Consider the following 14,354-nt stretch of genomic DNA (forward strand, 5'->3'; position numbering starts at 1 on the left):
TGGTCAGCCCTGTGCAAGGCAAACGCCCTACTCACTATGCTATCGCTCTGGCCCCAAAACTGTGTAACTTCCAAAAAACAAAGGAAGGAAAGAAAGAACTTTCGCGGGAGCAGGGATGCTCCATGAGCCACAGCCCAGCCGTGGGGCAGGACAGGAGACTCAGGACAGAGGAACTCCCCCTCACAGAGTTCCCCCCACACGGCTGAATTCCGGCAGAGACACAGTCCCACATGCCACCAAGGTGCGTCGCTGGGCTGTACCGGTGTCCTGCAGTAACCTGCAAAGCCATCTCGCTGGCTCACCAGCCCTGTCACTGAGGAGTGGCGAGCCCATCTCATGCCAGGCTGGAGTTGAGTCCAGGACCCTGCGTATACCTAGTAGACTGACCACCAGCCGAGGCCCAGCCCACCACAGTAGCTTTGCTGAATCAGCTTGTGCCTGGCCAGAGTGGGGCAGAGCCCACTCCACCCCAGCAGGAGAGGGCAGGGCGCAGCTGAGCAGTGTCCACGCACTGGGTTTGTGGGGTGGACGCAAGCAGTGAACTCAGTGAGTCTTCGAAATCACCTTGGGGCTCTAGCACACACCTCCTCGGGCCACACTTGAAAGCACTGGGCTCTCCAAGGTTTTGTGGCTCTCAGTTCACGTGGCCAGGGGCTCAGTGCTTTCCATTCCCCTGAGCTACCTGGTCAGTGCAGGCCATTGTCAAGTGCTCTTTTGGCTGTTCTTGTGTTTTGGGTGTTTGTGCCATAACCCTGGTCAGCTGCATGCAAGGCAAGGGCCCTTCCCTCTCTCCTATTGCTCCTGGCCCCCAAGTTGCCTATTTTGGTTTTGTTTGGGGATGACATCCAGTGTTGCTCCGGGGTTACTCCTGGCTCAGCACTCAGGAATTACTCCCGGTAGGCTCAGGAGACCATTTGGGGGGGGGGGGGGCAGGGATCGAACCCAGGTCAGGTGGATGGGGCCCGAGGCTCTGTAGGTCTCGCCTGCCCAGTGTGTGACATTTTTCTGGTGTGACATCCCTTCCCCCCCCAAACCCCTCCCATCACCCCAAATTGGTTTAGGCTTGATGTTCTTCGGTGAACATAAATGACCCTTCCACCAGCATCTCTGAGTCAAGCTCTGCATTGGCCGCCATGAAGTATGACCCCAGGACAGTCTGTGGGCCCATGTCACCTCTTGCTGAGTCCACTAAGAGATCTTCCAGGCCTCCCTCAGAGGCCCAAAGCTAATCGCCCCCAGCTGCCAGACCGCAGCAGATGGAACCTGATCCTTAGGAAGTGACAGTAGCAGTCATTGTTTTTTTTTTTAATTTTTATTAGTGAGACACCATGAGGTACAGTTGTAGACTTACAAATTTTGTGCTTGGGTTTCAGTTATACAATGATCAAATACCCATCCCTCCACCAGTGCCCATTTCCCACCACCATGGATCCCAGTATCCCTCCCCCCCCCATCCCCCCCCCCCCCCCCCATCCCACCCTGCCTCTGTGGCAGGGCATTCCCCTTTGTTCTCTCTCCTTTTGGGTGTTGTGGTTTGCAAAGGAGGCATTGAGTGGCAATCATGTTTGGTCTATAGTCTACTTTCAGCATGCATTTTTCATCCTGGGAGGATCCTCCCAACACCCTTGATTTGGTGCTCCCTTCTCTATCTGAGAGTAGCAGTCATTTAGACTTAGAAATCTAGGAGAGAAGGATGGAGGGGTCTATCTGACGCCAGCGAGTATCTGTGTGCAGAGCTGTGGGGGAGGGCCGCTGCCCTTTGGTGGTGGGCTCTCCACAGGTGGCTGCATGAGGAGGTGGGAACGCTCTGGGCTTTCACGAAGGGTCTTGTTTAAATTCTTGCGACGCCATCTGCTTGGGCACAGAGGCCCAGGAAAAATGAGTGTGGTTAGCTCAGTGCCGTTCTACCCAGCGGCCCTTGACCCGAAAGAATTGTGGGAGCCTGTGAAAAGGCTTGTTGCCTGCAACGGCCTCAGGAAAACTGTCTTTGGGGAATGGGGCATTCCTCATCCTGTGTTCTTTGCCAACCCTGGCTGGAGAGTCCCATGGTCAAGGTGTAAACCCAGCCAGCCCCCGGCCGGTCCCGTCAGCACATGCCTCGCCTCCAAAGCCCTCCAAAGAGCCTGGACCAGGGCCCACAAGCTCTGAATCCACCCAGTGGCTGGCTGCCACCTCTCATGGCTCTATTCTGATTTCTCCAAGGTGGCTCAGAAGGTGCTGAAGAACGCCAAGCAGGCGTGCCAGCGACTGGGACAGTACCGAATGCCCTTTGCTTGGGCGGCCAGGTAGGCAGAGACGCGTTTGTACCTCGTAGATGGTTGTAGGTACCCGCCGAGCGGTAAAGTGGCCGAGCCACAGACCGGCAGCCCCTTATTCTGGTGATGGTCCAGAGACCCAAAGTAGCCACCTGTGTACAATGGAGAAGCAAGTTTCCATACCCCCATCTAAAAACTCACAGATCAGGTGGGGGTTGGGAGGGAGTGAGGGCAGGGGGCTGGACAGAGCTGAAGAAGTAGTAGGAGCATTGGTGGTGGAACTTGGATTTCAGGGGTCCAGCACTTGTCTCTGCAGCAGGGTGCAGTTTGGGGGACCTGTGAGCTGTCTCTGTGGGAGAGCATCGTCTGTGTATGCGGTTCCCCTGGAGTGAGCCATCAGCCGGGCTTGCCTGCCTTGCAGATCAGACTCCATTGCCTTTCCCCCTCGTAACTACCCCCGTATTTCTCAGTAATGAGGTTTCTGTGGCAGCCGCTAGTGGTACAGTCATTCCAACTCTTCACACATTGACCAGAGTGAAACTGTAGATTCGTTCTGATCTTTGGGAAGGAAACCCAGCCTGGAATTTTTTTTTTTTTTTTGCTATTTCAGGACCCTGTTTAAGGATGCATCTGGAAACCTTGACAAAAACGCCAGATTTTCTGCTCTCTACAAGCAAGACAGCAACAAGCTCTCAAATGAGGACATGCTCAAGTTCCTGGCCGACTTCCGGAAGTGAGTCTCAGTGCCTGACTCCTGTCCCCCCGCCCCCAACATTCCTGAGAAGGTGGTTCAGTGGGGAGGGTGGGGGTGGGGACACTAAAAATTTTAGGGAATATCTTATTTTACAAAAAGGCGTCAGATTTGGGACCTCAGACAAAACCTTACGACTCACTTGTTTTGTCAGAACATGGAAGTAAATGTTAAATTTTAAAAAGCAAGTGTTGGGGCCAGAAAGATGGAGCAGTGGGTAGGGTGCTCGCCTTGCACACGGTCCACCCTGGTTCTATCCCCTGCACCGAGTATGGTCCCCTGAGCCTCAGAAGGATTGCTGAGCATGGCAAACCCAAAACCCAAAAGCTAACGAAGTGTTAGATGGCTAGGGAGGGAGGCTGGAGCACATCCCTGACATAGCCAAGGCCACAGACATTTAGTCTCTAATGTATGGGTGTCCTGGGTGTGACCCCAACTGTACCCCAGAACCACTGGGGTTTAACAGCTGCCCCCCCAAAGAAGGAGAAATTCATATAAAAAAATGCAGTGTATATGAAAAGTTCCCTGTTACTCACCCCTCCAGGATAACAAGGCTAATTGTTATCTAATCATTATTGGCTTTTTTTATGCCTTTCCTAACCTTTCTTTTAATAGGATTTGCCTGTCCATTTAGTCTTCTGCGGGGGTGGGGGAGGGGTCCTTTTGTTACTTTGTAACACGCTCAGTGTTAGCAGAGATGTGGGAAATCAGGAGTCAGGTCACAGTCACACTTCCTTCCTACACCCAGCCACACCACCTCAGTGTGTACATGACCACCTGCATCCCGGTTATGAGCGGCCTGGGGAAACTGTGATCTGTTTAGTTGAAGATTTGCTGGGCTTTCTAAAAATCTGCAGTTATTCTGTGTGTAAGGCTGAAACTGTCATGGACTCAGACTTGAAAAATGACACTAGTTGCTCTTTGACAAACAATAGGTTCAATTAGGAGCCAATCGATTGAATAAATAAAAGCGCTATTGATTGTAGCTTGTTCGAATTCTGAAAACTTGGAAAAGGGGAACAATGGAAAACTGAAGTGAAGTAAAGTGAATTAAGGTGTTCTGGGGTTCTGGGCAAGCCTAGAATATTGGGGCCTTGATGTACAGCAACAGGGCGGTATCCAATACAAAGGGTGTGGCTTTTGGTGTTTTAATTTTCACCCTTTGAGGTGGAGAGAGAGCACTTTAGGGGTTGGGCGCAGCCCCTAGGTTTATCCCTGGCACGGAGGGCATGGTGCTCCTAGCTGCCATCAGGCTGGCCCCCAGATCAAAAGTAAATTAAATGCCACTTTAATCCTTTTGGCACTCTCATCCCCAGAATTTCTGCCAGAAATTCTAAAACCTATTTCCCTAGCAAAGGAAACCCACTTTCCCCACTCAGAAGCCATCCTAGCGAGGGCGCCCCAGAATTCCACAGCCCTGGTTCTCAGCCGGGCTGATGTCCGCCCACCTCTCCTAGCTTCAAGATGTGGGTTGTATGCCCCAGAAAGACAGTTAAAATACTAGCAGAGACATGCTGAAGTATTAGCAGAGAAGTACTACCAAAGACGTACTAAAATATTAGCGAAGACGTGCTCAAAGTACTAGCAGAGACATGCTGAAGTATCAGCAGCAATATGCTGAAGTATTAACAGACATGGTAGAGTATCAGCAGAGACAAGCTGAGGTATTAGCAGAGAAGTGCTAACAAAGACGTGCTGAAGTACTGGTAGAGATATGCTGATGTATCAGCAGAGACATGCTGAAGTATAAGAGACATGCTAAAGTATTAGCAGAGGCATGCTTGAAGTATTAGCAGAGAAGTACTAGCAAAGACATGCTGAAGTACTGGTAGAGACATGCTGAAGTATTGGCAGAGACATGCTGATGTATTAGCAGAGAAATGCTAAAATATTAAAAGACATGCTGAAGTATTAGCAGAGACATGCTGATGTATCAGCAGAGACATGCTGGAGTATAAGGGACATGCTAAAGTATTAGCAGAGACATGCTTGAAGTATTAGCAGAGAAGTACTAGCAAAGACATGCTGAAGTATTAGCAGAGACATACTGAAGTATTAGCAGAGACATGCTGATGTTTCAGCAGAGACATGCTGAAGTATTAGCAGACATGCTGAAGTATTGGCAGAGACATGCTGATGTATTAGCAGAGAAGTGCTAAAGTATTAAAAGACATGCTGAAGTATTAGCAGAGACATGCTGATGTATTAGCAGAGACATGCTGAAGTATTAGCAGAGAAGTACTAGCAAAGTCATGCTGAAGTACTGGTAGAGACATGCTGAAGTATTAGCAGACATGCTGAAGTATTGGCGGAGACATGCTGATGTATTAGCAGAGAAATGCTAAGGTATTAATAGACATGCTGAAGTATTAGCAGAGAATGCTGATGTATTAGCAGAGACATGCTGAAGTATTAGCAGAGAAGTACTAGCAGAGACATGCTGAAGTACTGGCAGAGACATGTTAAAAAAGTACTAACAGAGACATGCTGAAGTATTAGCAGAGAAGTACTAGTAAAGACATGCTCACTAGGCTGGGTGAGCTGGAGGATGGCGCCTCTACTGCCCACGAGCCCTTCTCAGTGTGTAGGAATGGACCGACCTTGTGCCCCCCACTGACACAATTCCAGCTCAGCTAGGCTGTGAGCTGTGAGCTCTGGGTGTAACATCTGCAGCTGGCTTCAGATGTCGGAGTCCAAGGGTTTGGTGGGGGAGCCACGCCCAGGGGTGCTGGGAATGGAGTCTCAGGCACCCACCTGCCAAGCATGCATTCTAACTCCCAGAGTCCTCTCCCTGGCCCTTGGAATAAAACTTTTATATTTCATGTGTATTAAAAGACTAGCTCTGGATCTATTTTGTTAAAGGCATGCATTTTTTTCGGAATTAATTTTACTTATTTCTTTTTACCTTTCTATTTGTTTGGGGGCGACACCTGGTGGTGCTCAGGGACTTACATGCTCCTGGGTCATTCCCAGCAGTGCTCAGGAGTCCATGTGGCCCTGGGAGTTGACCCCTGGTGCCCATGCTCTTGCTTTTTTTTTTTAATCTTTAAAAATGTTTTCACCTTTTTATTGATTCACTGTGAGATACAGTTACAAAGCTTTCATATTTGAGTTTCAGTCGTGGCAATGATCAATCACCCATCCCTTCACCAGTGCACATTTCCCACCACCAAAATCCCCAGTATCCCTTCCCCCATTCCAACCCTTCCCCTGCCTGTGTGGCAGACAGTTTCCACAATACTATGATTACATTCAGTATTTCGACACCAGTCCAACCACCACCACCACTCAAACCTGCCTAAAAGGTAGTGCTAGACAATTTGTTTTGTATTGCTTGTTACGGATAGCGTATAATGTCAGTTCACCATGAGAGTGGCCATGTGCTCTAGGAATTCCAAAATTTTAATAATCAGGGTCTGGAGAGATCTCAGCAACGAGCTTCTCAGTTCTAAGATTTGTGTGTGTGTGTGTGTGTGTGTGTGTGTGTGTCTGTGTCTGTGTGTCTGGATCATGGCCGTGTAGGAGCTTAACATGTAGCTGGGGGCAGTTTGTGAGTGTCATCACAGAGTCCCATGGGGGCAGGGTGAAGGAGAAGGGCCGGATCCTCTCCTGTCCTCCCCTGTTGTTTGCTGCTTCTGCTCTCGCCTACCTGGACTTTTTAATGGATTCTGGAAGATGGCGGCCACCAGGATTCCTAGGGGGCAGGCGGAAGAATAGCACCTGCTCCTGTCTGGAGTGGCCCAGCAAAAGTGGCCTGTTGCAAAGTCTGGAGGCATCTCTCAGCTAGCTGCTCAGTTCTAAGATTCATGTGTGTGTCTCCTGCTCTTGCTTTTCTGAGAAGAGCTGCAAGAAGGCCTGACGTTACCTCCAGGCCGTGAGATCTGTTTCTTGCCAAACTACTGCATAGTACTTCAGACACTAGGGCTCGCCGCCCTGAGCCATCTCGCTTTTCCTTGCCCGCAGGCCCGAGAAGATGGCCAAACTCCCCGTGATCCTGGGCAATCTGGACATCACCATCGATAACGTGTCTCCCGACTTCCCTAGTAAGTGTGAGCCGCGTGGACACCCCCAGGGGCCCAGCTGTATTGGCGCTTCCCTCCATGGCGTCTGCTTCTCCTTTGCTTTCAGACCACGTCAACTCGTCCTACATTCCCACGAAGCAGTTCGAGGCCTGTGTGAAGACCCCCATCACGGTCGAAGTGGAGGAGTTTGTCCCCTGCATCCCCAGGTACACGCACCCTCACAGCATCTACAGCAACCACCTCTACGTGTATCCCAAGTACTTGAAATACGACAGTCAGAAGGCGTTTGCCAAGGTGCGGACCAAGGCTGGGAGTTGGGGTTTTTTTGTTGTTGTTGTTTTTTGTTTTTTGTTTGTTTTTATAAAATCAAACTATGGTAGGGTGTGGGTTCTTTTACTATCCTTGACACATTTTGATTCTCCGTTCTAATTCCCCCCTCCCCCACCTCCAAATATTGCCACAGGCCAGAAATATTGCCGTCTGCATCGAATTCAAAGATTCGGATGAGGAAGATGCTCAGCCCCTGAAGGTTTGTATTTGAACATGTTTGCATTCTCTGGGGGTTTTGGGTTTTTTTTTTTTCCCCTTCCTCTCCAAAAATGTGTTTGCCAGATTCTGCGCAACTCAGGAATGCAGCATGTTCTAATGGGCTTAACACAGAAGATGTCACATTGTACTATATGGCCACCCAGGATGTGGAATTAATGGGGCGGTTGATCCTGGCTGGTGATGTCTGTCTTGTTGTACAACAGAACAACGCCGTGTTCTGCGGATTGAGTACAGTAGCATAAGCTGCAGCTACGCTGTGCGTTGTACGGGTCTGATCTGGACGGTACAAGTGAAGATATTGGCAACTGAGGTCATGAAAACAGTAGTACCAGCCTGCTGGCATTCCTTTGACTTTTAGTGCGTAGTAATAGCAGCCTATTGATGTTTCAAAATTATTTGTTGAGAAAGAGAGTCTCCCTGGTAAAATCAGGGTTCAGAGATGGTATCGGACTGTGAAACGGAACAGCGGTATTCCCAGCAGCGGGGCTGTGTAGACGTGGAATATTGATGTTGGATGCTGTAGTGTGTTAGAATCACAGGTCCAGAGTCAGCTTTTTGGAACTTCGTCGTGGGTGTGAAATCCCTTTTGTTCTTACGACAGCCTTTGAAAGCAGGTGCTGTTCTGCACTTTTAAAAACCATTCCAGGGGACCATAGTTGGCAGCTCTGGGCTGGGGCCACCAAGCCACGCCCCTTGGTATTCACTGGCCATGTGGGACCATGATTCCTTCCCCCCTCCCCCCGGGGCCTGGCGCCCACTGTTGGACCTTGCGTTCAGGCCCCGGGGACTCCCACTCCCAAACTCAAAACCCTCCTTGTGTGTCTGTGAAAGAGATTCTGAGAAGGGAAGGGGCAAAAATGCAAAGAGAAACAGATTGATTTGGCACTTAAGTGTGGTGAGAAATACGCCATGGGTAGGGGAAGGGGAAGGAGCGCTGAGCATACAGAAGGGAATTTTTGGACAAAAGGAAAATTAGCGTAAATTGCTGAAGGGAGGTCATAAGTAAGGAAGTAATCCCAGTCCAGAACCAAATCTTCTCTGGAGGGGAGGGTGCCGGGAGGGAAGGGGGGAGGGAGAGGAGGGGAGGAGAAGGAAAGGGAAGGAAAGAGACTAGAAGGGGAGGGAAGGGAAGGGGAGGGGAGGGGAGGGGGAGAGAAAAGGGGGAAGGGAGGAGAAGGGAAGGAAGGAAGATGAGGGAAGGGGTGGGGAGGAGAGGAGAGAGGGAGAAAATGCAGGGAGGGGTGGGAAGGGAGGGGAAGGAGGAAAGATGAGGGGAGAGAAGGGAGGAGACTAGAGGAGAGGGGAGGGGAGGGAGAGAAGGAGGGAAGGAGGGGAGAGAAGGGAGGAGACTAGAGGAGAGGGGAGGGGAGGGGAGGGAGAGAAGGAGGGAAGGAGGGGAGAGGCGGGGCGAGTGCCCAGAGGAAGGAGCCAGTCTCTTCCTGGGGGAGGAATGAGCCAGCCACGCTCAGCAGTGGCATGGGGTGCAGGGTGTTATCCTGGGTTATGGGCTGGCGGGTGAGTGGCAGCCAGAGGGGCTTGCGGGTTAATTCCTCCTTCGCTAACGCAGGCCCCCTTTCCTTTGCACGTTCCAGTGCATTTACGGCCGGCCCGGTGGGCCCGTGTTCACGAGAAGCGCCCTGGCCGCCGTGTTACACCATCACCAGAACCCCGAGTTCTATGATGAGGTGAGTGGGTCTGAGGGAGAGCCCCGTTCCCTGGCTCGGCATGGAAGCCGTGCCCCCATCCTGTTTCTCCCTGCCGCCTGCGGTGCTGGCAAGGCCATCCCGAGGAGCGGTGCTGTCTGACTAGAGTTTGTGCCGCAGCCTGCCTTCTGATGACCGAGGCAGCCTGACCTTTGGAGAAGCAGAGCGTGGGGGTAGCGATGACCCAGCCATGAGCACCCTGGCACGGGCCCTTCCCACTCGTGTTTCACCTTGTCCCTCCCGGCGGGCCCAAGTCTCCTCCCTCCTGATCCAGGGGCGGCGGGTGCAGAATTCTAACGGCAGTTCATGCCAACTGCTTTGCGAATCCCCTTTCCCTGGCCCCAGCTGGCCTGGCATAGGCCCGGGAAGATGCCTCAGCCCCTGGTTGTGCCCACTTAGTGCTCGGGAGCCGGTGAGATGAGTTTTTTTTTTTTTTGGTTTGTTTGGGGGGTTTGGGTTTTTTTTTGCGGGGGAGGGATTTTGTTTGTTTTAGGGGTTTTGCTTTTTTGGGTCACACCCAGCAATGCTCAGGGGTTCCTCCTGGCTCTACACTCAAGAATCACTCCTGGCAGTGCTCGGGGGACCACATGGGATGCTGGGGATCGAACCGGGTCAGCCGCGTGCAAGGCAACCACCCTACCTATTGTCCTGTTGTTCCTGTCCCTCTTTTCCTCCCGCTTCTGGTCAGCCTCACTTCCCGTCCACTTGGGTTGGTGTAACCACGTGCTCAGGGCTCACCAGCAGCCACCAGTCTTCCTGGCTCAGGCCGGGCGGCTGCGTGTCCATGGTTGGGAGAAAGTTCTTTCCAGTCTTAAACTTCCCGCCAACACCTGCACAGACAGCATGTGTCTGTGACTCTGAGGTGGCTTCATGAAAGTGCTAGTCCTGCTCACGAGGGCCTTGCCTCCTCAGCCATCACCCTCACACTTACAGAATTTAAGGTGCAGATCGCATCTGTATGTTAAGAATCTTCTTCCTGGGCCCAAATGATAGTACAGCGAGGTTGGTGCCTGCCTTACATATAGCTGACCTGTGTCTGATCCCCAGTACCCTAGAGGGTCCCCCGAGCACTGTCAGGAATTATTCCTGAGTGCAGAGCCAGGAATGAGTCATGAGCACTGCCAGATGTGACCCCCAAAACCACCACCACCAAAAAAAAAAAAATCCAGAATCTTCTTCCTTAGCAACATTTGCAGTTTTGAATTTCTTTGACTGCAAAGTCCATCTGGGCCTGAGAACCAAAGGCGTTTGGTTCTCTCTGACTGCCCTATTGCATGACTGCTGCTTCGACCAAGAATTTGGGTTCTTGGTTTCTTGGTTGGTTGGTTTTTGTTTTGTTTTTTTTTGGTCATTGTGGAATATTGCAAGGGAGTGTTCTTTTGTCGGCCTGGCAGATCAAAATAGAGCTGCCCACCCAGCTGCATGAGAAACACCACCTGCTGTTCACCTTCTTCCACGTAAGCTGCGACAATTCCAACAAAGGGAGCACCAAAAAGAAGGACGTCGTTGAAACCCAAGGTGTGAAACCCCACATGCCCCAGACGGTGCCCTGGGTGCCCATGTTAGGCACTGGCCCTTGATTTGCAGTCCGAGTCCAGCTTCTGAGAGACTGTGACTTTTTACAAGAGCTAACTCGGGAAGTCCAACTCCAAAGGAGCCCTAGGACAGGGACCCCTAGACAGTGCTTTGCAGGGACCCCAGCCCCGTTCTCTCCGTGCCTGGCTGTGATTGACTGCATAGCTCTCAAGAGACCAGGCAGTATAGAAACACTGGACACTGATTTTCTGTGTCCCTTGTCATGGACATCCACCTTCTTCTCTGTCCTCCAACAGTTGGATACTCCTGGCTTCCTCTCCTGAAAGACGGACGGGTGGTGACCAGTGAGCAGCACACGCCCGTCTCGGCCAACCTCCCCGCCGGCTACCTCAGCTACCAGGAGCTCGGGATGGGCAGGGTAAGGCGCTTGCCTGTGGCTTCACCCCCGTTCCTCCCGACACTGTCCACTGTCACCCGTTGCCCACAGCAATGAAGAGGGTAGGCACGCAGAGTTCTCGCCATTCACAAGCCTGTCCCTTCAGCGATTCATCAGGCAGCCCCGTTTGCAGGGATCACCACCTCGAGGGGATCAGAGTTTGGCCACTTGTTTTCCCTGACTGGCCAGTGTCTCCCCACGGGGCGGAGAAGCTGGAGGCGCTAGAAGGGTCCAGGGTCACAGAGTGACCCACTCACAGATGAGCTTTCGGGTCTGTTCAGAATTCCAAAAGCTATTAGGTGTCGCCTTCAGCGTCATCAAAGTCTAGTAAGTAATTCTGTCACCAGGGTTGCATACGGCAGCAGGGACAGCACTTGCCTTGCACGCAGGCAACCCAGGTTCTGTTCCCGGCATCCCGTAGGATCCCCTGAGCACAGCCCAAAAAACTATTCCTGAGCGCAGAGTAGGAGTAAGCCCTGAGCATGGCCCAAAAGCTGAAAGGAAATCTATCACCTCCCCAGGCCCCACCCTAAGAGCTTTTTGATTCATTAACTCCAGAATTTTCTCATATTTCCCCAGTTTGTTGAACTTCCTTAAAAAAAAATAAAAATAAAAAACATCTTGGGCTGGAGTGATAATACAGGGGTGTTTTCCTTGCACATTGCCAACCCAAGTTTGATTCCCAGCATCCCATAGGGTCCCCTGAGCACCGCCAGGAGTAATTCCTGAGTACATGAGCCAGGAGTAACCCCTGAGCATCACCAGGTGTGACCCAAAAATAAAAAATAAATGAACAAATAAATAAACCATCCTAAAATACATAGACTTCATCCTATAGCCACCTTTGATGGTGTATTTCATTTTGTTTCAATGTTTTGGTTTTGGGTTTTGGGGACCACACCTCCTGGTGCCCCTCACCCCGACTATGCTTGTTGGGGTCCACTATTTTTGGAGGTGCTCAAGGAACCCTGTGTCTGCCAGGACTGTACCCAGGCCTCGGGCATGCAAGGCGTGTGCTCACCTGTCAAGTGCTCATTCCAGTTCATTTGGTTTTGAAGGGCTTCCCACTTTGTTCTGAGTGTAAATCATGCCAAATCAGGGGCACATTTAAGTCACACCAAATCTGGACCCCTGTTATGGGTGGATACTTAGGCATCTCCAAAATCATTTAAGAGGGCCAGAGCAGGTAGGGCATTTGCCTTGCACACGGCTGACCCAGGTTCAATCCCCCAGCGTACCATACGGTCCCCTGAGCACCTCCAGGGATAATTCCTGAGTGCAGAGCCAAGAGTAACCCCTGTGCATTGCCAAATATGATCCAAAAAGCCAACAACAACAACAAAAATCATTTAAGAGTCATAATTTCCAAAGTCCCCACGTGAGCAAACTGAGGTTTCCAGGATGGAAATGAGAACCAACTTGAGGCCCTCTACTCGTTGTCGGGGACTCTCTGCCTGTCTCCACCACCCGGCCCTGCACCCCGCTCTTTTGGTACCCTGTACTCTGGTCTGTATCAGTGATGAGTGAGGCACTTCCCCTCACCCTGGGACAGTACCTCGGGCAGCTGCCGGTGAGCCAGAAAGCTCCCGTCAAAGCCCGAGTCTGTTCCTACGCTAGAGTAGAGACTCCCAGTCTAGGGCTGAGAAGGGGGGCAGGACTTCAAGTCGGTAACATTGGCACCGTGAGGCAGCGCCTCCAAGATGGTTCCTTGTGCCAATGGTGTTGGGAGGTTACTAATCTGCTGGATGTTTTGTCTCCGTGTCTGTGCAGCATTGCGGCCCAGAGATCAAATGGGTGGACGGCAGCAAGCCTCTCCTGAAGGTGTCCACGCACCTGGTGTCCACTGTGTATACTCAGGTATGTGCCTTCAGGGAACAAGTGGCCACCACTCCGTGAAGGACATCACGTGGGAGTTTTTTAAAATTTGTTAATTTTTCTTCATCCGGAAAACATTTTTCCGTGATAAGAATCAAACACACAAGGAAATTCAGTTCTTTAAAATTAGTTGAAAGTTAAGTCTGGCATACAGTGGCTAGTTAGGCTCAGAGCCTCTTCAGAGTAACCCCAACATGTGGGATTTTTGTGACAGACCAGAATCCTAGCTGGTATGTTTGGATTTCTTTTGAGCCTGTGGGTTTATTTTCGCTCTGAAGACCCTCCCTTGAGGATGGAAGGTATATAGCAGGGGCCCGTGTGCACCACTGGCACTGCCAATAACTTTCCTCAGTGGTTTTCCTCTTTGTTGGAGGATCTTTGAAATCTTTTTCGTCTGTTTTCTTTTCGATAAGAATATATGGGACCGGGGCTGGAGTGATAGCACAGCGGGTAGGGCGTTTGCCTTGCACGCAACGAACATGGCCGACACAGGTTCGATTCCCAGCATCCCATATGGTCCCCGGAGCACCGCCAGGAGCAATTCCTGAGTGCATGAGCCAGGAGTAACCCCTGAGCATCGCCGGGTGTGACCCAAAAAGCAAAAAAAAAAAAAAAAAAAATGGGACCAGGGTGATAGTACAGTGGGCCTTTGCTTTGCATGTGGCCGACCCAGGTTCGATTTCCAGCATCCCATTTGGTCCCCTGAGCACTGCCAGGAGTGATTCCTGAGTGGAAAGCCAGCAGTAATCCCTGAGCATCACTGGGTGTGACCTGAAAAAAAAAAAAGAAGAGAATATATGAGCTGAGGGGCACGTGCGTGGATGACAAGCGTGCTTCCGCGGCACCTATGCTGATTGGCTCACTCTGCCTCTCCCTCTGCCCCTCCAGGACCAGCATTTACATAATTTCTTCCAGTACTGTCAGAAAACCGAGTCTGGAGCCCAAGCCTTGGGGAGTGAACTTGTCAAGTATCTTAAGGTACCAAAGCTCTTTCCAAGCCATTCCTGCCTCACCAGCTGGAGCCTGGGTGGGCTTTTCTCTGTTGGTGCTAAGTGTCCTTCTTCCATCCTGGAGGCCCTGCAAGGATGCTTCAGGCCCCTCTCACCTTAATGGTTTCAGGGGGTCTTTAGTGGCAAAGTCTTAGAACTTGTGCTCAGGGTCGGAGCAATAGCACAGCAGGAAGAGCGTTTGCCTTGCACGCAGCTAGCTGACCCGGGTTCAATCCCC

At 51.3% G+C, this 14,354-nt stretch overlaps 1 protein-coding gene across 19 annotated transcripts in view; it reads left to right on the top strand.

The window, feature by feature from the left end:
* DOCK9 (dedicator of cytokinesis 9) overlaps window positions 1-14,354 on the top strand; it is a 254,379-nt gene that overhangs the window by 163,337 nt on the left and 76,688 nt on the right. For all 19 annotated transcript variants that reach the window (XM_056108397.1, XM_056108448.1, XM_056108475.1 and 16 more), the window contains exons 14-23: window positions 2,203-2,285; window positions 2,866-2,988; window positions 6,970-7,049; window positions 7,135-7,322; window positions 7,492-7,557; window positions 9,170-9,262; window positions 10,675-10,798; window positions 11,113-11,234; window positions 13,023-13,109; window positions 14,016-14,105. In XM_056108397.1, the coding sequence (XP_055964372.1) occupies window positions 2,203-2,285; window positions 2,866-2,988; window positions 6,970-7,049; window positions 7,135-7,322; window positions 7,492-7,557; window positions 9,170-9,262; window positions 10,675-10,798; window positions 11,113-11,234; window positions 13,023-13,109; window positions 14,016-14,105 (1,056 nt within the window). The remainder of the gene's footprint in view (window positions 1-2,202; window positions 2,286-2,865; window positions 2,989-6,969; window positions 7,050-7,134; window positions 7,323-7,491; window positions 7,558-9,169; window positions 9,263-10,674; window positions 10,799-11,112; window positions 11,235-13,022; window positions 13,110-14,015; window positions 14,106-14,354) is intronic.

Source organism: Sorex fumeus, unplaced genomic scaffold (genome assembly GCF_029834395.1).
Source record: "Sorex fumeus unplaced genomic scaffold, SorFum_2.1 ptg000008l, whole genome shotgun sequence".
Taxonomy (NCBI): Eukaryota; Metazoa; Chordata; class Mammalia; order Eulipotyphla; family Soricidae; genus Sorex; species Sorex fumeus.